The sequence below is a fragment of the Rhincodon typus genome, chromosome 19 (genome assembly GCF_021869965.1).
Source record: "Rhincodon typus isolate 14 chromosome 19, sRhiTyp1.1, whole genome shotgun sequence".
NCBI lineage: Eukaryota > Metazoa > Chordata > Chondrichthyes > Orectolobiformes > Rhincodontidae > Rhincodon > Rhincodon typus.
In genome coordinates this window covers 921520-944612 of record NC_063350.1, presented here as the reverse complement: position 1 = coordinate 944612, position 23093 = coordinate 921520, and the positions used below count along the sequence as shown (strand labels likewise).

Below are 23093 nucleotides of genomic sequence, written 5' to 3'. Positions count from 1 at the left end.
ATTCAAGTCTGGTCTGCCTGAAGTCTGTTCTGAAGAAGAGTCGTATCAAACTCAAAATTTCTCTGTCTGCACATTCTGCCAGACCTGCTGAGTTTCTCCAGTACTTTCTGTTTTGATTTTAGATTTCTTGCTTCCACGGCTTTTTGCTTTTGTTACACCAAAACCTGTGGATCTAAAGCTTAGTAATTGTCCTCATCCCAAAGAGAAGAGTAGAATAAAAGAAAAACCTGCTTCAAAATCAATGTCTGTGTTTTAGATTCTGTTTCGAGGACATCAGGCACGGTGTGGACAGTTAGTTTGATGTGTCGTACGAGAAAGCTTTCGGTTCCAGTAAATGGCAACTCAAGTTACTGAAGAACTGCTCGGGGGAATAGATTACATCATTCCATCAGAGGAACAAAATTACTGCAATACTTCCCTGGAAAAACCCACCTCAAGCTGCAGTCAGATTCTGATTGTGTCTGGAAGTTTCTCATCCGAGCAGAGGTTCAAGCTGGGGATACCTCTACCCACATCCACAGCCTCTCAGTTGTTAGTGCAGAGTGTGATCTTGGCTCCTCACTGCCTTTATCCACTTGGAGCTGAGCCAGACAGACCATAATACTCAGACCCATCTTTAGTCCTCAGTCTGTGATCTGTTACATCTTAGGGGAGCGGCATTGATTATCTTTCAGTTGGTCTTGATGCCCTGGGTTAGGAAACATGATCCCACAAACCATAATAACATAGACAGCCATTAATTAATTTGGGTTGAGGGATGTATGTTATAATTTTCCAAATTCCCCTACATTTATTGAAGTTCTAGTCAAGAATAAAAAAGAATCATATATTAGATATAAACAAATGGGTTGAAGTGAATCTCTTGAACAGTATAAAGACTGTAGGGGTATTCTTGAGAGGAGATCAGGAAGGCAGACAGACGATATGAGATAGCCTTGGCAAATAAAGTTAAGGATAATCCAAAGATATTCTACAAGTACATTAAGAGCAAGAGAGCAACTAGAGAGAGAGAGTAGGGTCCCTTAAAGATCAACAAGGTCATCTTTGTGTTGAACCATAGAAGTTAGGAGAGATATTAAATGAATATTTCACATCAGTTTTTATTGTGGAGAAAGAAATGGAGGGTAGAGAACTCAGGGAAATATTGATATTTTGAAAACAGTTCACATTACAGAAGAGGAAGTGCTGGAGGTGTTGGAAATATAAAGATGGATAAATCTCCGGGACCTGATCTAGTGTATCCCAGGACTTTGTGGAAAGTTGGGGAGGAAATTGCAGAGGCCCCTTGCAGAAATATTTGTATCTATAAATATGGGCGAGGTGCCAGAGGACTGGAGAATGGTTAATGTTGTGCCTTTGTTTACGAAGGGATGTAAGGAGAAGTCTGGAACTGTAGACCTGTGAGTCTGACTTTGTTAGTGGGTAAGTTGTTGGAAGTGATTCTGAAAGACAGGATTTATATACATTTGGAGTGGCAAGGAATGATTAGAGATAGTCAGCGTGGTTTTGTATGAGGGAAATTGTGTCTCACAAACTTGATTGAGTTTTTTTGGGGAAGTAACCAAGAAAATTGATAAGGGCAGAGCAGTAGACATTGTTTACTTGGACTTTAGTAAAGCCTTTGACAAGGTTCTGCATGGTAGACTAATTAGTAAAGTTAGATCACATGGGATTCAAGGTGAACTTGCCAATTGGAGACAGATAGTGATGATAGATGGTTGTTTCTCAGGCTGGAGGACTATGACCAGCTGTGTTCCAAAGGGATTGGTGCTGGGTCCACTTTTGTTTGTCATTTATATAAACGATTTAGATGAGAATATAGGAAACATGGTTAGTAAGTTTGCATATGACACCAAAATTTGTGTATAGTGGGACAGCGAAGAAGGTTGTCTAAGATTATAACGAGATCTTGATCAATTGGGTCAATGGGCTGAAGAGTGGCAGAGTTTAATTTGGATAAATGTGAGATATTGCATTTTGGTAAAACAAACAAAGGCAGGGCTTATACATTTTAAAGTAGGGCCTTGCATAGTGTTCAAGAACAGAGAGACTTAGCAGTTCATTATTCTTTGAAGTTTGCATCATATATAGATATGGTGGTTAAGAAGGCATTTAGATTGCTTGCCTTCATTGCTCACACCATTGAGTAAAGGAGTTGGGATGTTTATGTTGAAGTTGCACAGGACTTTGATGAGGCTTCTTCTGGAATACCGTGTGCAGCTTTGGTTGATATGTTATAGGAAGGAGATTATTAAGCTGGAGAGGGTTCAGAAGAGATTTATCAGAATTTTGATGAGAATGGACGGTTTGAGTTATAAGGAGAGGCTGGATAGGCTGGGATTTTTTTTCACTGGAGTGTAGGAAGTTGAGAGGTGACCTTATAGAGGTTTATAAAATAATGAGGGGTATAGATGAGATGTCTTTTCCTTAGGTGGGAGATTTCAAGACCGAGGGCATATTTTTATGGTGAGAGGAAAAAGATTTAAAAAGAACATGGGAGGGACAATGTTTTTTTCACACAGAGAGTGGTTCGTGTGTGGAATGAACTTCCGGAGGAAGTGGTAGATGCAGGTGCAGTTACAACATCTAAACGACATTTAGATAAATACATGAACAAGAAATATTTGGAGGGATATGGGCCAAGCGTGGGCAAATGGAACTAGTTTAGTTCAGGATTATGGTTGGCATAGATTGGTTGGATTGAATGGTCTCTTTCCAGGCTGCATGAGTCTATTTGAGGAAGGTTCCATTAGAAGAAAAAAATTGTATGTGTAATTCCTTTATTCAAAAAGGGAAGAAGACAAGCATTCAGAAACCTCAAGCCAGTTAGCTTGATGTTTGTCATAGGGGAGATATTAAACGCTATTACTAAAGAATTTATAGAATGGGAGAGAGTGAATCCTGAGTGAGACACAGCCAAAGTCTTTTTGGGAATTTGGAGCAAAGTAGAAATGCAGTGAATAGGGGAAGAGGTGCTTTTTGATTTTTGTACATAGTAACGATGACTAGGGAATAAGGGCCCTAGAGTATTTGATATTAAGCATCTGCCAAAAGGTTTAATTTAAAGGAGTCAGTCATTGCAGGAGGGTTTAAGCCCGTAGTGTGTGCTCCTCCTGCTCTCTGTGGGAATCAGGTACATTTCCAGTGCCTGGGACCAGCGTGTGTGCAGGACATATCTCCAGCTACAGCACCTGGAAGCCCTGGGTTTCGGAGCTGGAGTAGTGGCTGGGCTCACTCTGGGGTATCCACGGGGAGGAGTGGATCGTGGGGAGTACATACTGAGAGGTGCTCACTCCACAGCTGGAGGGGAACAGGAGACCACCAGGCAGACTAAGGGGACTAGGAAGGCAGTGCAGGGAGTGGGGGGGGGGGTCTCTCCCCATGGCTATTCCCCTGTCAAACAAATATACCAAATAAAAATTGAAAGAACTACGGATACTGTAAATCAGAAACAAAAACAGAAGTTGCTGGAAAAGCTCAGCAGGTCTGGCAACATCTGTGAAGAGAAATCCTTTTAGGAAGTGTCACTGAACCTGAAACATTAATTCTGATTTCTCTCCACAGATGCTGCCAGACCTGCTGAGATTTCCCACAATTTCTGTTTTTGAAACAGGTATTCCAACTTTGGATACTGTTAAAGGGAATGACCTCTCAGGGGAAAACAGCAACAGCCAAATTCATGGCACCACTGTTTGTTCTGCTGTTGGGGAGTGAAGGAAAAAGTTAGAGTGCAAAAGGTTCAATTGCAAGGGGAATAGAAAGGTGTTTCTGTGGCTGCAAGCAAGACTCCAGGATGGTATGTTACCTCCTTGGTGATAGGGTCAAGGATGTGTCAGAGCAGCTATAGGACATCCCAGAGGGGGAGAGTGAACAGCTAGTGCTCATGGTACACATTAGTACAAGTGACATAGGTGAAAAAAAGGATAAGGTCCTAAAAGCAGAATAAAATCTGAGTTGGAAGGTAATTTGAAAAGTAGGAACTTGAAGGTAGAGATCTCAGGATTAGTATCTGTGCCACATGCTTGTCAGAGGAGAACTAGCAGGATTTATCAGATGAACATGTGGATAAAGAGATGGTATGGAGCAGGAGGATTTCCGATTCCTGGGGACATTGGAACCGGTTCTGGGGTAAAGTGGGACCAGTACAAATTGGATGGCGCAAACTGGAACTGATGTCCTGCGAGAATATTTATTACAGTGGTTGGGGAGGCTTTAAACCAAAAAGGCAGGGGGAAGGGGCCGATGCAAGGAGTCAGAGGAAGGGAATCAAGGTCTAGAACAAAAGTCAGAAAGGGGAATAAGCAAAGTAACAGGCTGAGAAATCAAGGGCCAGGATCAAGCAGGGACACTGAAAAAATAACAGGAATAGGACATTTTGTGCCTTAATGCACAGCTGAATTAATTGTGCAGTGGATGAAAATAGTGATAGTGTAGTCGGGATTGTGGAGACATGGTTGCAGGGTGATCAGGGATGGGAACTGAACATGCAGGGATATTCACTATATTGGAAGGACAGACAGAAAGGAAATGGTGGTGGAGTTGCATTGCTGGTTGAATAGGAAATTAACGCAATAGTGAGGAAGGATATTAACTTCAATGTGGAATCTGAATGGGTAGTGCTGAGAAATACCAAGCAGCAAAAAACATTAGTGGGAGTTGTATATGGACCCCAAACTGTTATGAATGGCATTAAACAAGAAATTAGAGATGCATGCAAAAGTAGAACATCTGTAATGATAGTTGACATTAATCTGCATATAGATTTGGTAAATGAAAATAGTCACAATACCATACAGGAGAAATTTCTGGAATGTATATGGATGGTTTTCTGGACCAATACGTTGAGGAGCCAACCATAGAACAGGTTATTCCGGCTGGGTATTGGTTAATGCGAAAGGAATAATTGACAATCCAGTTGTGCAAGGGCCTTGGAGATAAGTGACCATAATACAATAGACTTCATCACCAAGATAGGGAGTGACATGGTTGATTCCGAGACTGGGAACCTGAATCTAAATAGAGGAAACTATAATGGTATGAGGCCCAGACTGGCTATGGTAGATTGGGGAACTTGTATCTAGACATGATTTTGTGATCCTAGGGAAACCTGGTAGGTAAAAGTAGCTGAGAATTACGAGTCTCCCAGGTAAATGTCTTTCCTGCAGTGCTGTGGGCTAAGAAGAGCAAAATGCTTCCCTACTGCCCCAAGCCAACCACATCATGAGACCTTCATAGATGTCATTAGCTGCTCCCTCCCTCCACCAACTATCTGTTATGAGCCAGCCTTGTGCTTTTGGGTGGGAAACCTGAAGAAACAGTTTAAAAGCTGTCATCCAGGATGTGAGGACCATGCACTGGTGTCGGTGGGAGGAGAGGGTAACCTCAGTAACTCGCTGGTTGATGTCCAATGGTTTACTGAGTTTAACTAACATTGTGATTTGACATAATTCCTCAACAGGCAATGGGTGGAGAGCAGAGCAACGAAAACAAACCAGCTGCCAACCAGAGCCAGGGAACACAGGGTACAGAAATGGAGAGGACTACCTCAGAAACAGCTGCTGCCCTCAGTTCACCAGGCCAAACCGAACCTGGCAGCATTCCCCAGATACTCATCGGGGACAAGATGGTGGATGACATGCGTTTCATGATAACTTGCACGAACTGGTACTGAGCCTTGGGATGCAGCAGGAGTCAAGGCGAGGGTGAGTCAAGAAGTGAGAGTGCAACTTATAAATGTCAGCAGTGGATTAAGTTTGGACACCATTATATCACAGCATCAATGCCTTCCACCAATTTGTCCATAAAGAAGAGACTTCACAGATGACTCGGGGAGGACAAGCGGAGCCTCAGTGTCCTTTTCAACAACATCATTGCTTATAACTAATAACTGTCTGTTCTCTAATAGCATTATATCATTCATGAATAAATGAGGTGGCAGTTGGCAGCGTTGTTTAATTGTCATTTGAATGGAATGATCTGCTGTTTGCCTGTGAAAACAGATTCTCATCCATCGGGGATTTAGACCATGAGACCATAACATATAGAAACAGAATTAGGCCTTTTGGCCCATCAAGTCTACTCTGCCATTTCATCATGGTTGATATGTTTATCAACCCCATTCTCCTGCCTTCTCCCCATAACCCTTGATCCCCTTTAAATCAAACCAGAGATTGGAACACAGGAGGAAAAGGAGCAAGCTGTTCAGCTCCTTCAACATCTTCTGTCATTCAAATAAATCAAGGTGGATGTCTCATAACTCCATTTACTCATCTTGACTCTGTAATCCTTAATCACCTTTAATCGACAACAATCTTTCAATCTCAGTTTTGAAATGTATAATTGGTCTCAGCTGCATGTTGGGAAACAGAGATTCCACTTTGTGTGAGGTCTAGTGAATGGCCTGGCTCTGATTTTAAGGCTCTATGTTTTTGTTCTGGACTCTCCCCACATTCTCCATCTCCTCCACAATCCTGCTTCGTGTTCTCAGTGCTTCCAATCTTTGTGTCAGCTGCACATTGTGACTGAGCCCTGTGTATAATCAGGAAAAGCAGAAGTTGTAACAGCAACTCTTTGGGAACTCCGCTACATACCATCCTCCAGCCCAAAATTACATTTACTGTTACTCTGTTCTCTGTCACAGAGTCAATTTTGCACCAAGATCGTTACTGTGTCTTCTATTCCATAAGCTTTAAATTTGTTGTGCAGTATTTTGTCAAATGCCTTGTGGAGGTCTGTGTGCAATAGTAACCAACAGCATTACTCTGATCAACCTATTCACTACCTCTTCAAAACAAAACAACTCCCAAGTTACTTAAACACAGTTTGTCTCAACAAATCATGCTGCTTTCCTCAATTAACCTGCATTTGCCCAAGTTACTATTAATTTTGTCCCCAGTTATCATTTTGAGAAGTATACTAGTCCTGAGGTAAAACTAACTTTCCTGTGGATGCTGTACTCATAGAATCCCAACTGTAGAAACAGGCCCTTTGGCCCAACAAGTCCACACTGACCCTTAGAGCATCCCACCCAGACCCATCCCCCTACCCTTCTCCTGTAACCCTAAATTTCTCATGGGTAACACACCTAATATACAGATCCCTGAACACTATGGACAATTTAGCACGGCCAATCCACCTATCGCACATCTTTGGATTGTGGGAAGAAACTGGAGCACCCGGCAGAAAACTAACACAGACACGGGGAGAATGTGCAAACTCCACACAGACAGTCACTGTAGGCTGGAATCGAACCCAGGTCCCTGGTGCTATGTGGTAGCAGTGCTAAGCACTGAGCCACTGTGTCACCCCTCTCATCTTTACATTCTTTTTGATCCTCTGGATTTTGAGTGAGTTCTCAATGTAGCCACCTGTGGTTATCGTTAGCTAAAAATCAATTTTTTTAAACTCATTCATGTGATGTGGGTATCACTGGCTGGGCCCAGCATTTTTATTGCCCATCCCTGTGGGACTGGAGAAAGGATGGCAGTTTCCTTCCCTAAAGGACATTAGTGAATTTGATGGGTTTTTCAACAGTGGTTTCATGGTGATCATTAGACTCTTAATTCCATACTTTTATTGAATTCAAATTCTACCACCTGTCATGGCAGGATTCGAACCCATGTCCCCAGAACATTAAAAACCAAAAGAACTGCGGATGCTGTAAATCAGGAACAAAAACAAAGTTACTGGAAAAGCTCAGCAGGTCTGGCAGCATCTGTGAAGGAGAAAACAGAGTTAATGTTTCGGGTCCGGTGACCCTTCCTCAGAACGGTTCTGGGGAAGGGTCACTGGACCTGAAATGTCAGACCTGCTGAGCTTTCCCAGCAACTTCTGTTTTTGTACCCAGAACATTACCTGGGACTTTGGATTAACAGTCTAGTGATAATACCACTTGGCCAATACATTCCAATTGTACACTAACTGCTGACTTAAAGTCACCCTGCTGAATGTTATTCATGAAGTCATGGCAGTATATTCATTGAACGCTGCTAGTGTCACTTTGTGACAGAATCTTATTCTGTGGGCTGTACTCTCTCACAAACTCTCCCCTGCCATTTCTGTTCTGGCCCCCAGTCTCTCTTCCTCCCTGCTACCCTCTGGCTCCCTACATCCCCTCCCTCCAGCCTTGCCCCTCAGTTTCCTGTCCTGGGCATTCCCCCCAGGCTTTCCATCTCTCTTGGAACTTGCTGTCCAGTGTTACTTCACCAGGCCTTGCCTCCAGCCCTCTGCCTTACCTTAGATCCTGGGGCTCCTCTTCTGACTGCTGGCTTCATTCCTAAGCTCACACTGACGTGCTGGGCTTCAGTTCGTGGTAGGAGCTGGTCAGTGCTGGTCATCCTAGCATTTTAGCTGATACCTGCACTGAACAGCTAGTGTCACTAGATGGAAACCAAAAGAACTGTGGATTCCGTAAATCAGGAACAAAAACGGAAGTTGCTGGAAAAGCTCAACAGGTCTGGCAGCATCTGTAGAGAAAGAATCAGAGTTAACATTTTGGGTCTGGTGACCCTTTTTGTTTTTGTCACTAGATGGAGCCTAGTTTGTCTAAACATACCGTACTATGTAGTGTGTATTTTTAATGCTTATGTATTCATAAATGCCTGGTAGTTCAGAACTTAAACATTGCTAAAAGGAGGCATGAAGTTGAAGCTTTTTGTCTTGTGCTTAACAGAATGAGGACACAGAAACAGACGTGTAAAAATGAACATTTTATCCAGCATGAGAAGAAGGTGCTGATTGGTTGAGCCATCATTGGCATGGAGATTTAGCAAGAGCAGTTAACTGTCAATCATTAATCTCAGTCTGTGCATTTAAATTCTGATTGGTCACGGTGTTGCAATGGGGATACAGTAGAAATTGATTGTCCCCATGACCTTTATTTATGAAAAAGGTACAATTATTTACAAATTCCTTTTGCCTAACTAAATCAGTGTCCTGTGTTTTCATATATTTAGCTTCTGACAGGCTCAAATACATCCCACTGATTTACTGATGGTCTTAAATTGGTTCCAGTGTAACTCTAAGCAGAGTCCAGATTGTTTAATAAACTGCTCCCAATAGCAGTATCACATCTCGCGGTGGACATACATTTCAGAGGTTTGCAGGTAGTGTCTGGTTGAGCATGACTGGTTTCCTGCTGACTGTGAATGGTCCACAGGATCTGTTGTTTGATAATGGTCAGCCAGCTGTTGGGACCTATGGCCTACACAGCTGCTATCATACCATCACCGAGATTCAAATCACACCACTCATTGTGTGGTGGGAAAACATCTTTTTCCATTTGACACCAGTATCCTGCTACTCGAGAAGACCACTGGTGGTTTACTGTGCAATCACAGCAAACACAGCTCGCTTGGACCGTTGTTCCAACTCTTGAGGCATCTTCCCCTTCCAGGGTAATCTGAGCTAGACTGGGCAGAGCTCAACGTCAAAGGTAGTGGACATAGGCTCTTGAGTTTTCACCATTTACAGTGACTGATGATTTGATCATGTAGGACAGTCCTGATATGCCCAATCTCCACATCAAATGTACACAGTGAGCGGATAGCCACAGTCCTGTTCACAAGGTCGCTAATAAGATTGATCTTGTAGCACGTGGGAGTGTAGGAAAACAAATGTTTCTTGATGGGGAAATAGTGGTTTCAGGCACAGCACATTTTTAAAAATTCGTTCATAGGATGTGGGCATTGCTATCTAGACCAGCATTTATTGGCCATCCCTAATTGCCCAGAGGGTAGTTAAGAGTCAACCACATTGCTATGGGTCTGGAGTCACGTGTAGACCAGACCAGGTGAAGATGGCAGATTTCCTTCCCTAAAGGGCATTAGTGAACTTGGTGGATTTTTCCTGCCAATTCACCATGGATTCATGGTCATCATTAGGCTCTTAATACAAATGTATTTATTTTTATTGCCATGGTCGGATTTGAACCCAGGTCCTCAGGACATTACCTGTTCAGTCCAGAGATAATATCACTAGACTGTCACCTCCTCATTAAATACAAAGGAGAACTTCAAAAGCATGGAGTGTGTTTGCGGGGGTGGGGGGGTCTTAGAAAGGAAATTAGGAGGGAAAAGACGGACCACAAAATATCTTTGGCATTTGGGATAAAGGGAAACCCCAAGGCTTTTTGTAAGTACATTAAGAGAATTACCAGGGAAAGAGTGGGATCTATTAGACCAAAGGGGCAATCTGTGCGTGGAGCCAGAGGACATGAATGAGAACTTAAATGAATACTTCTGATCTACATTCACAAAGGAGAAAGACATTATAGCCAGGGATTTCAGTTCAGATGGTGAGGTTCTAGAACACATTAACATTAATAAGGAGGAGGTATTAGATATTTTGGCAGGCATTTAGATGCATAAATCCCCAGGGCCTGATGCGGCATATCTCAGGCTGCTATGGAAGGCAAGGGAGGAAAATGCTGGTGCCCTGGTAGAGATATTTAATACCTCACTGGCCAAAGGTGAAGAGCAGATAACTGGACAATAGCTAATATGGTTCCTTTGTTCAAGAAGGGCAGCAGGGATAAGCCAGGTAATTACAGACCAGCTAGTCTGATGTCAGTGGTAGGGACATTATTAGGAAAAATTCTGAAGGACAGGATTAATTAACCTTTGGAAAAGCAGGCATTGATTTGTTGAGGGAGATTCTATCTGACTAATTGAGTTTTTTGAAAAGATGACTAAATATATTGATGAGGGTAGTGCAGTGGATGTGGTTTACATGGGCTTCAGCAAGGCCTTTGACAAGGTCCCACATGGTCCAAAAGGTAATAGCCCATGGGATCCAAAGCAAGTTGGCAAACTGGATCTAAAATTGCTTTACAAATAGGAAGCAAAGAGTGATGATAGAGAGTTGTTTTTGTAATTGGAAGCCTGTGACCAGCAATGTACCATAGGGAGCGGTGCTGGGCCCTTTGTTGTTTGTCATATGTATTGATGATTTCAAAGTGAATGTAGATCGTGAAGAGGATGGTCTCAGGCCACAGTCTGATATTGGTAAATTGGGCACAGCAATGGCAGATGGAATTTACTCCTGATAAATGTGAGGTGATGCATTTCGGGAGGTCTAATAAGGGAAATATGTACACAATGAATGGTAGGTGTCTAGGCAGTACTGAGGAACAAAGGGACCTTGGTGTATAAGTCCATAGATCCCTAAAGATGCCAGTACAGGTAGACAGGGTGGTGAAGGTGGCATACAGGATGCTTGCCTTCATTAGCCAGGGCATAGGATACAGGAGTAAGGAGGTGTTAATCAATAAAACATTGATTAGGCCACAGATGGAGTACTGTGTGTAGTTCTGGTCACCGCACAATCGGAAGGACATAATCGCACTGGAGCGGATGCAGAGCAGATTCACCAGGATGTTGCCTGGGATGAAAAGACTCCTTTATTCATTCATGGGATGAGGACATTGCTGGCTAGTCCAGCATTTATTGCCCATTCCTAATTGCCCAGCGGGTAGTTATGAGTTGACCACATTGCTGTGGGTCTGGAGTCACATGTAGGCCAGACCAGGTAAGGATGGCAGTTTCCTTCCCTAAAGGACAGATGTGAGGAGAGACCATAGGATGAATTTGTTTCCCTGGAGCAAAGAAGGCTAAGGGGGCTCTGATTGAAGTATATAAAATTATGAGAGGCATAGACAGAGTAGATCATGAGAATCTCTTCCCCATGGCAGATGTGTCCAAAACCAGACGGCATATGTTTAAGGGGAGGAGCAAATGGTTTTGAGAAGATCTAAGAAAAATATTTTTCTCCCAGAGGGTGGTGGAACTAGGAGACACACTGCCTGAGAAGGTGATGGAAGTGGATACTCTCACAACATTTAGGAAGCATCTGGATGAGCACTTAAAATGCCAGGGCATAGTAGGCTACGAATTCAAGTGCAGGTAAATGGGATTAGTGTAGCCTGGTGTTTGTTGGTCGGCGTAGACATGGTGGGCTGAAGGGCCTGTTTCTAAGCTGTACGATTGTATAACATAGGCTTTCAGCAGACAATAGACAGATAGAACTCATTTCCAGATTCCTCAACTTTTTCTTTCCTTTATTCATTCACGGGATGAAGACGTCACTGGCTAGGTGGCATTTATTGCCCAGAGGGCAGTTAAGAGTCAACCACATTCCTGTGGGTCTGGAGTCACATGTAGGCCAGACCAGGTAAGGATGGCAGTTTCCTTCCCTAAAGGGCATTAGTGAACCAGATGGGTTTTTCCTGACAATCGACAATGGATTCACAGTCATTATTAGATTCTTAATTCCAGATATTTTTATTGAATTCAAATTCCACCATCTGCCATGGCGGGATTCAAACCTGGGTCCCCAGAACACAATCTGGGTCTCTGGATTAATAGTCTAGCGATAATACCACTAGGCCATCACCTCCCCAACTAACACATTGAGGAAAGAGAGGCCATTTGATTGCTCCATCTCAATGGGAAATTTGAGAACATCATGGAGTTTATTAAGGTAAAGAAATTCTTTGATGCTACTGCAGATTCAAATATTGCAAACATTTAAATCAGAAATATGTAAGAGTTGAAAGGTCAATCATCGCAGTTTTGCTTGTCAAGGTAACCAACAAAATTGTTAGAAAGTGCTGGGCCCAAAGGGGATCATGTGGCAGCCTTAGCTGTTTGGGTGCACATAGTTGAGTTCAGTTTCATTGATACCTAGTTTCTAAGTTCATGATTTCAATGAACACAGAATTGGACACCAGTCACACATTTCAATCTCTGTTATATAGTGACATAATTCAAATGTCAATAGCTTCTTTGAGGAGTAAGTTGGAAATAAGATAATGATTTTGAAACAGCACATGGCTCATGCTGTTACTCTTAATATGTAGGTTGTGTATGGTTTTAATGAATATGAAGAATGTGACAAAAAGCTTCAACATTTTGTATCAGTTTGGCAGTTTTTATGTATTCCTTTTTTATTCAGTGATGTACTTTATCTTGTAAATTATTTTAGCTGAGAATGCACAGTGCTGTGCATCTGTAGCATAGCAGTTCAAGTTTTACATTCTTTCCTCCAGGTGAGAAATGTCCGAAGGAACCCAGTGCTGGCTTTAACATGGATGTCTCTGGGACTCGCTGATTAATCTCACTTAAGGTCACAATTTTCACGAACGCCACCATAACTTTGTGAGGATTTACTGTATACCAAAGTAAGGAGTAATAAATACGATCTAAATACCTATCTTTGATCTCCTTAAATAGTTTTGTTCAAAGGAGTACAATCCCAGCTTTTCCAGTCTTTCCACATAACTGAAGTCCCCATTCCTGCTATCGAGGGCCATGACATTGTTCCTGAAATGCAGTGCAAGAAGTGGATACAAAATTCCAGCTGGAGCCTATACTGTTTGAAAAAAAATTCTCCTTATTTTTGTACTCCAGTGTTCATTTAATAAAGTCAAGGAACCAATCTGCTTTTTTAAACAGCCTTCTCAATTTGTGTTATCATCTGTAAAGATTTGAGTACATACACCCCTTTAAAATTGTACCGTGGAATTTTTGTTGCCTGTCCTGATTTTGCACAGTCAGAATAGATTGTGAACAGCCTGTAGTCAGTCTGTATTTCATATCAGTAAAAATGTAACAGAGAGTGAACCAGTACTAACTTTAATCTCCTTAATCCAAGCACTTTCAGAGCAAGTAACAGTTTGACAGGCTCAAAGTGAAAGAAAGAGCTCAGTTTGACACTGAAAACTGCATCTCGCCAAACAACATTTACCCAGAAATAAAAGGATATTGAGACCAGAAACTTGAGGAGCCAATCTTTACACCAAAATGAAAAAGGGAATTTCATTTAATTTTTTTTAAACTTGTTCAGATAATAGCATGAATATGGTTATGTCCTATTGTACAAGTTCTGCCACAGATTTATTAGTGGGTTCTAGTAACTTCACAGCTTTTGAATCAAGTTGAACCACTGTTCACAGCCTCTGTCCCATTCAACCCTGAGCTGATGTTCTAACTCCACATCTCCCCCATTCTGACCAAACGCCTTATTTTCCCTTCTGTCAGGTCACCTGTTCCCCCACATCCCCAACTACCAATCACTCTCTGGTGCTGAAACCCTCATGCTTTATGAACTACAATTTTAAAATTCTTCTCTTCTGTTTACCTCTATGTCCTCTATGTCCCACACTTCTCTGAAATCTATGTACTTCTCCAGTTTTTATCTCTGAAACAACCCTAATCTGTGAAGCCCTACATAATGACCATGCCTTCAGTTACCAACAATCTTAAACACAAGCATTTCTCCATAAACCTCTTCTCGTTTACCCAGGTCTTTAGTTGGCTATCTGTTTTTCTGTACTATGTCTTTGAAAAGCCAAGAGGAAGTTTCCTATATTAAAAGGTGCTACATTAATGACTTCATTTATGTTTCGGTGGCAGTACTATCCAATTAATCGCATTCCATGCTGCTTTTTCCCCATATGTCTGAAATGTTTCCTAATCTGGTATTTATCCAATTCCCCTTTTGGAAGTTCTGATTGAATCTGTTTCCATTGTTCTTTCAGGCAGAATATTCCGGATCACAACATCTAGCCATGTAAAGTAAGTTATCCTCATGTCTCCTCTGGCATTTTCTCAATCAACTTCAATCTTTGTCCCTCTGGTTACTTATCCTCCTAAATTTATTATCTCAAAACCCTTTGAAAAAATAGTAAATTAAATTGACCTATAATCATCTTTGTTCTGTGGAGATCAGTTCCAGCTTCTCCAGTCTCATCTCATTAACTGAAGTCCCTCATTCAAGTCTCTAAGACATTTTCATCTTCCCAAAAGTGTAGTGTCCACAATTAGAAGTAGATACAGTTTTCCAACTGGGGCCTAACTAGAGGTTTATAAAAGTATAGCAATAACTCCCTTGCTTTTGTACTGTATTAATAAATAAATGCAAGGATTTAATTTGAGTTAAGAATCTCTCAACTGGTCCTGTTACTGAGACTAAGTTCTTAAAGGTGTTGCTGGCCTGGTCTAACACCACCAATTCTTGGAGTAGCAGGTTCCTGAGTTTTATTTGACAATGTCTGAACATGAGTTCAGTGGTGGGGGTGGGGGGGGGGGGGGGGAAGTTTGGTGGGGGTTGGGGAGTGAATTTAGCCAGGACCCTGGCTAAACAGGATGTCTTGGGCTCAGCTCGGATTCTCCTCCATTGGCAAAATAAATTACTCAAATTACACAATAAATGAACTCCAAAATATCTAAGTTTTTCATTTCCTCTCAAAGGAAACTTTGCATAACTATTTAACATTCCCCTTACATGATAATAACAACTGGAAAGTTGAGGGAATAAAAACATGACAATCTTAAGTGAAACTTTCCATGACTTTTGTTAAACTTTGCAAAGAATTCCTACATCATCTTTTACATCTGTGTAAGCCTTAGGCTCAGCTGAAACACTCAATATTTCCACTGGAGCACAAAACATTAGATTGCATTGAACATTACTGATTAATCAGATCTTTTCAACACAAACAAACTTTAGGCCGACCACCATTTTGATTGATACAGCAGCTTTGGCAGCCATGTTGAGTGTGAAAGTGGCTGTTACAGAGTGTGGAATGTTTAAAACAGAAACTGTGCCACAAATGAACAGGAATGAAATTAACAAAATAAGCACTTAAAAATTTAACAATTTGCAATTTAAAATCAGCTACAGCTGACAACCACCTGGATATATTGTGTAACACCTGAAGGCTGGTCCGTGTAAAACAACCAGAGAAAGTCTCTATATCAGGGTCGCTGGAGCACTCAAAACCAATAAAGAAATCAGTCAATGCAAAAATAATTCTTAAATTAATTGAGAAGTTACAGAAATATTGATTGTTCCTCTTGACCATCAGGACAGCAACAATTGAAAATGGTCCCTTGTCTTGCTGCTAAAATATTTACTGATACAGTACAGTCTCTAGAGGAAGACAAAAAGGCCAGAGAAATGGGAAAACATTTACAAAATAAATGACAATTGGTTATTATTTAAACCTTCCAACTACTAATTGATGGTTGCAGTTTCAATGCAGCAAGATCTCTCTAATCCAGTCACTGTCACATATACCCGACTGTAGTAACAATATATTCGTACAATTTGTTTTCATGTAGACAATTATCTTAAACATTTTCATAAGAGATCCATAATTTCATCCCAAAAACTTAGAAAAATCAATGGACATCTTTGATCCATGGTTTTGTCTGTGTTTCTATCAGTTTTGTGGGGAGATACTTAAAAACTCAATTAAAGAATCAATACAGATTTTAAAGCATTGGACAATATTGTCAGGAGACATGAAGTGATAAATAATAATCTTGGCTACCTCTGACAAAATAGCTGGCACTTCTCACACTGTAGCTGCTAAAAACCCAAATAAAATACCATTGTTGCAGGTGGAGTCTGTGGGTACTGGAAATTTTAAATGGAGGCAGGTAACACTGATTACTATGATAAAATGGTCATTAGTCAGCAACATGGTTTATTGGCCAGCCATTTTATCCACTAAGCACATTACTATTGTTAGGTGACAGAAGTCAGTCACAACCTATTTCTGCTGCTAGAAACTGAAACTTCCCAGTCCCAAAGAAACACTGCCTATAACTGCATGACCAAGTTCAGATGGGCCAATTGGAATTTTGGTCACAAAAACAAACCCTAAAATATCTGATGTAAAACGTCATTTCCTCACTTTCCCAAATATTGTAAGACAAGATTAAAAAAAAAGCTTTCTATGAAATGGCAAACCTGTTTAGTAAAAGATTAACTGTACATCAGAACTTTTTACTATGCTTTCAATTAATGTCCTATTGCAAACCTCTTTCAAAGCATTTACATCTACCAGATTCAGTGCAATGGGGCAGTATTGTGACTGACAGTCAATAGCAAGAGCAGCTCGACTACACAAACTTTTAACAACTGGCAAATCAGCTTCATCTGAAATGCTGTTTAAAAGCTCTATCTATATTATGTCATTAACTGACTAATCAGTCACTCAGCCAGTTTTCACAAAGACTAAGTGGTAACTGTATAATAATACTGTGATTTAGTTCAGCCACCAAATCCTGGTCATTTTCAAGTCATCGTTCTTTCTTTCGGGTGATAACTCCTCCAGCTTCCTTGTGGTACCATCAAATGGCACTTCTGTTTGTTCAATGACTTGAGGACACTGGATGTGTGGCACCATCTGGATCTGGATCTACCAGTACACTGGACAGGTATTGCTAACACTGACTGCTTTGCATGCTAGGGCCTAGTCCTGAATGTAATCAGGCCTCTTGTTGCCATAGTCACAGTTTCATAATGACATACTGATGAAGGTTCACAAAGACTCATTAATGTTGACATTCAAAGACTTGACCAAACAACTAACAAAAGAAAATGTTTTAAGGCTGTTAACTATTGTAGATATTTTGGCCCCCACTTATTTCAAAATACATTGAAATTTTTAAAATCCCCTGCGGATTCACAAATCCACATTTTCGCTTTTACCTATTGTTCCAGTTAATGTGTAATAAAATTACACTCTTGTTTTAAGACTCAAAATCTCTGTTCAAGTAGCATTATATGGTCTCTCATCATGACCAGCAAAATCTTTTCTTATTCAACATTTCTTCTTTTGATGTTATTAGTTTTCCAGGAATATTTTGTGGTGTAGCTCTATCCCAAACAAGAAAACTTTCAACTCCACTGAAGATGTTGATTTGCAGAATGAAGAATTAAAGAGATGGAGGTTATCCTCATTTCTCCTGTGCGGTTTTCCCTCTTCACTACAGAAGGTCTATCCATGTGTTAAAGTATACACACAGACTGGGCCTACGCAGAATGGCACACCAAAAACATGAATGAGGCATTGTAGTAAAGACGTGACGTGTGTGTTGCAGGAGTCTCCCAGTTCCCTTTCGGTTCCCTTGTTAAGTAGGTAGAAACACCACAAATACTCCAAGGTTCAGAGATTCTAGGCTCTCAAGTCATCTTTCCCACGGTTGGAAGATTCCTGCCTCATTCACAAATAGCCCTCATTTGAACCAATGACATTTTAAAAACGCCTGTCCTATTGTGCTGGATCTTCAGACCCACTCTTGCACTGAGCGTTTGCAGGACACCAGGTTCTGCTGTGAGCCTTTCTGCTTGAACTGGAAGATGGTGTAAACCAATACCAGGATACAGAGGGACAGGATACAAGGGATGACTACAGCGATGGCATTTACTGTGCTGGGAACGTCATTGATCTGGACCATGATGTCTACATCGTCATTGGGCCGACGACGGTCTTTGCTTGTGTTGACATCTTTGTGATTGCATCCCATCCAGTCCTTGACAATGGAGCGCGGATACCCAGGCTCCACAAGCAACTTCTGATTGTCAAATTTCCAGTACTGTTTTCCTTTGTAAAAATACGTGTACGCTTATTGAAAAGGAAAGAAAGAAAGAAAGTTAAACTGATAGGAAGATCTTTACATCTGCAGCTTATACTTTTTAATGCTGTTTGGACAATAGAAAGTTTTGCTTTAAGGATTGGTTACGGTAAAGAATAAAGGAGTTGAAGGTACAAGACTGAATGCAATGGGTGGCACAGTAGGATTAGCCCTGGATTGCTCGAGCCAAGTGGTTGCACAGGCACACTGAACCAAAACAGTCTCAGTTGCTGAATGTTTCTCTGGATCATTGTCATGAATGTTGTTTCTTATTACCATAGAACCACATTGCAATACAGAAGGAAGCCATTCAGCCTGAAGTCATGCTGGCTCACTGCACAAGCACCTCAGACAGTGCCACCCACTCATCATCTCCCACTCACCAAAGGCATTTTCCTTCAGAGAATTAATTATTAAGGTAACCTTTTGGAAGCTACAATTGAATCTGTCTTCGGCACACTCAGGCGGCACAGACATTCTAAGCATAGAGAGATTCTTTGGCCAATCAATCTGTGCTCTCTTGACTTCAACTCTTCCACCAATGAGAACAGCTTTCCTGCCTACTGTGTCTAGGTCCCTAATGATTTTAAAAGCTCTATAAAAATCTCCTCTTAAATTTCTCTAAAGACAACATGAGACTATAAGACATAGGAGCAGCAGTAGGCCATTCAGCCCATTCAGTCTGCTCCACCATTCAGTGAGATTGTGGCTGACATGATAATCCTCAACTCCACTTTCCTGCCTTTTCCTCCATAGCTCTCGATTCCCTTACTGAATAAAAATATGTCGCAGCCTTGAACATACTTAATGACTCAGCTTCAACAACCCTCTGTGGTAAAGAATTCCACAAATTCAGTACCCTCTGAGAATAAATTACTCTTCATCTCTGCTTTAAGTGGTCAACCCCTTATTCTGAGATTATGGCCTGTGGTCCTAGCCACGCCCAAAGTGGGAAACAATCTCAGCATCGACCTTGTCAGATCCCATAAAAGTCTTGTATGTTTCAATAAGGTCAGCTCTTAGTTTTCTAAGTTCCAATAAGTACAGGCCCGATTTACTCAACCTCCCCTGTTAACTTACTCCCTCCATACCCAGGAACAGCTCTGGACTGCCTCCAATGCCAGTATATCTTTCCTTGGGTAAGGGGCCCAAATCTGTTCACATTATTCCAGCTGAGATCTGACTGGTGCCTTGTATAGTTTTAGCAAAACCTTCCTATTTTCATATTCAATTCCCTTTGAAATAAAGGCCAACATTCCATCTGTTTTCTTAATTACCTTCTGAAATTAGATGCTAGCTTGTTGTGATTTATAAACAAGGACCCCCAAATTCATCATAGAATCCCTACAGTGTGGAAACAGGCCCTTCGGCCCAACAAGTCCAGAGGAAACCCACGTAGATACAGGGAGAATGTGCAAACTCCACACAGACAGTCGCCCGAGGGTGGAATCAAACCCAGGTCCCTGGCACTGTCAGGCAGCCGTGCTAACCACTGAGCCACCATGGCACCTGTGCTGTAGCTTTTTCCATTTAACTACAATTCAGCTCCTCTATTCTTTCTGTCAAAATGCATAACCTCCCATTTTTCCCACACTATATTCCATCTGACAAGTTTTCTCCCAGTCTATATACCTTTGTAACTCTGTCTCATCCTCACCATTTGCCTTCCCACCTATGTCATCCACAAACTTGTGTGATTTGTACATTCACTTCATTCGTCCAAGTCATTAATATCTATTCTAAATAACTGTGGCTCCAGCACTGATTCCTGCAGCACTATGCTGAAAATGCACCCTTCCCCCCACTTATCCCAACTCTCTGTTTTCTATTAGTTACCAATCCTCTATCCGTGCTTATACACTATGTCCAACACTATGGGCTCTTAGTAAGTAGCTTAATGTGTTGTACCTTACCAAACATCTGAAAATCCAAATATATTACATCCACTGTTTCCCCTTTATCTATCCTGCTTGTTACATCCTCAAACAATTGTAATAAATTTGTCAGGGCACTTGCAGCGTTTCCAATCCATGTAATGGAAGGACCTCCTCCCTGGTATGATTACTGAATTTTTTCTGAACTGTCTGTTACGAAGCTCTGGATTTGTTTGTTCTAACTTTCTCCCGGTGTGACAATACTATGGCTTTAAGAGGTGCATTTTGTCCTGTTTATTTTTTATGAAGAGACGTGAGACAGAGGCACTGAGTCATTTGTTCCAAGCTAATAAATTAAACAGTTTGTGAGGCCTTGGGCTTTTTTAAAAGCTGTAACAATAGAAGCAGCATGAATGGATGGAGTCAGTCTCCCACAGAACCAGGATTTTAGTTTAGCTTTCAGTAGCTGTTGCTGGGGTTTTGAAGCTGAATGTGGAAGCTCTTATTCCTTCCCCAGTTCCAGCTAAAAGCTGGAAGATGAAAGAAGGGTCCCAACCCGAAACATCTGCTTTCCTGTTCCTCTGATGCTGCCTGGCCTGCTTTGTTCCTCCAGCTCCACACTATGTTATCTCTTAGGGTCTAGGCTACTGCCTTGATATATTTAAAGAGTATTTGGTCTGATCCACAACACTGGTGAGAATAGTTCTTAACTACTCAAGCTGTTCCTTCTTTAAATGCAGTCCATTTCTCAGTTATAGTTTTGCTACTAACTTTTGATTCCAGTTCTGAGGAAGGGTCACAGGACCTGAAACATTAACGCTACATTCTCTTCACAGATGCTGCCAGACCTGCTGAGTATGTGGAGCAAGATCTGCTTTTGGTTCTGATTTCCAGCATCCACAGTTCTTTGGGTTTTTTTGATTCTAGTTTATTTGGGTCAGATCCTGTCCCACTCCCAATGAAGTTGGCGTTTCTTCACTTCATTATTTTTACTGCAGATCGCACTTGTCCTTTTCCGTGGCTAAACTTGAACTTTATGATACATTGATCACCGGCCCCCAAGCCCCAGTAGCTTGGCCCTCCAACCTCCAAAAAGACAATGATGCATCTCATTGTCTGGAAACAGATACAGAAATATCCACCTTCTCACTGGACTAGAAAAATTCTGATTTAGTAAATTCTCCTGAACAAACTTCAAAAGCCCTCTCCCTCTTTACCCTTTGCAATATTCCTGGACCAGTTTACACAAGTCCCTCACTAACTTCTGTACAGTTTTTGCACCTGTCTGTAATTTCCCTGAAAATTGGCTCCTCTCTACCTTTCCTCCTGGTTGAGCTCTGGAGGATACACTCAGTAATGAACAGGTAGAACATAGAACATAGAGCGGTACAGCACAGTACAGGCCCTTCGACACACGATGTTGTGCCGACCTATTATCCTACTAAGATCAATCTACCCTGCATACCCTACATTTTACTATCCTCCATGTGCCTATCCAAGAGTCGCTTAAAAATCTCTAAAGTATCTGACTCCACTACCACTGCTGGCAGCGCATTCCACATGCCCACCACTCTCTGTGTAAAGAACCTACCTCTGACATCTCCCTTATACCTTCCTCCAATCACCTTAAAATTATGTCCCTTTGTAATAGTCATTTCCGCCGTGGGAAAAAGTCTCTGGCTATCCACTCTATCTATGCCTCTCTTCATCTTGTACATCTCTATCAAGTCACCTCTCATCCTTCTTTGCTCCAATGAAGGGATGGAGGGTACCTCTGTTGTTTCTTTAACAATAGAGTCCCGAGTGCAACAATCAATGGCAGGCAGAATTTCTCTGCACCTCTCCTTTCTGCAGAATGCCTCGAGGCCTTACTCTGAGACAGACAGATGTGATTGAATCAAATCCTGCTACTTGAAAGACTGACAGTTTATCATGTATTGGCCCTCACTGACACAACTGCCCTCTGTGTTTTCATGACAATCTGTTTGTTTTCCTCCTGGTGCCAGTGACAAAATGACCAGTTTCCAGAATTCAATGCCGTAGTGGAGCCTGGTGGAATTGGACCTCAGGATTTCTAGGTAATTGCCCAACAGATTCCTGTAACCAACTCAGTGACTGGTAGAACACTGCAGTTTCTCTGCTACATACTCACTTCCTTCCTTGCTCACAAAGGCACCCTGAGGTGCCTCGGGAATTCCCTTCCAGATGGTGATGGGTTTTGGGTAGCCAGGGTCTGATGCTTGCTTCTCTTCGTTATACCTCCAGTACCTGTGAAACAAAACACCATCATCTCACCATCCCTTCACTGAATTCCCAGCATCCGTCATCTGTCACACACAAACAGCAAACCCCCGATGTTGAGAGGTTACTTTTTTTTAAAAAAATCATTCATGGGATGAGAGCATCGCTGGCTAGGCCCAGCATTTATTACCTGTATGTGTGAACTAAATCACTGTGGGTCTGGAGTCACATGTAGGCCAGACCAGGTAAGGGTGGTGGATTCCTTCCCTAAAGGGTCTGGATGGGATGCTCTTTGGGGGCTTGGTGCAGGCTTGATGGGCCGAATGGCCTCTTTCCACGCTGTAGGAATTCTATAAACTATGAACGGGCAGTGAATGCTGGCCAGGCTGCGATGCCCTTGTCTGTTCAGAGACCTGAAATCCCACGAACAGCTTCTAATGGATTGAAGGCAAAGCTGCACTTGCATAGCATCTTCTCAGGAATCTCAGCCGTTTCTCCCAGGACTAAGCTTACAGTAAGTGACAGTTCCCTGCCCATCCACGCTGTGCCGAGT

General features: G+C 41.8%; 2 protein-coding genes and 1 long non-coding RNA gene across 4 annotated transcripts in view; 1 reads left to right on the top strand and 2 right to left on the bottom strand.

Moving 5' to 3' along the window:
- LOC125485429 overlaps window positions 1-5944 on the top strand; it is a 20513-nt gene extending 14569 nt beyond the window's left edge. The window contains exons 1-2 of one of the 2 annotated variants that reach the window (XR_007264162.1): window positions 3562-3613; window positions 5459-5944. This is a non-coding gene — a long non-coding RNA (uncharacterized LOC125485429). Of the gene's footprint in view, window positions 1-3561; window positions 3614-5458 lie in introns of those variants that run through there. The other variant, XR_007264161.1, reaches the window with a different exon arrangement.
- The window catches only part of osgn1 (oxidative stress induced growth inhibitor 1), a 194437-nt gene that overhangs the window by 166001 nt on the left and 5343 nt on the right, over window positions 1-23093 (bottom strand). The window lies entirely within an intron of this gene.
- Window positions 18078-23093, bottom strand: part of LOC109919098 (matrix metalloproteinase-24) — a gene marked incomplete at its 5' end in the record, with an annotated part of 31622 nt that continues 26606 nt past the window's right edge. Inside the window, 2 exons of the mRNA XM_048608497.1 lie at window positions 18078-18415; window positions 22452-22567. Of these exons, the coding sequence (XP_048464454.1) occupies window positions 18078-18415; window positions 22452-22567 (454 nt within the window). The remainder of the gene's footprint in view (window positions 18416-22451; window positions 22568-23093) is intronic.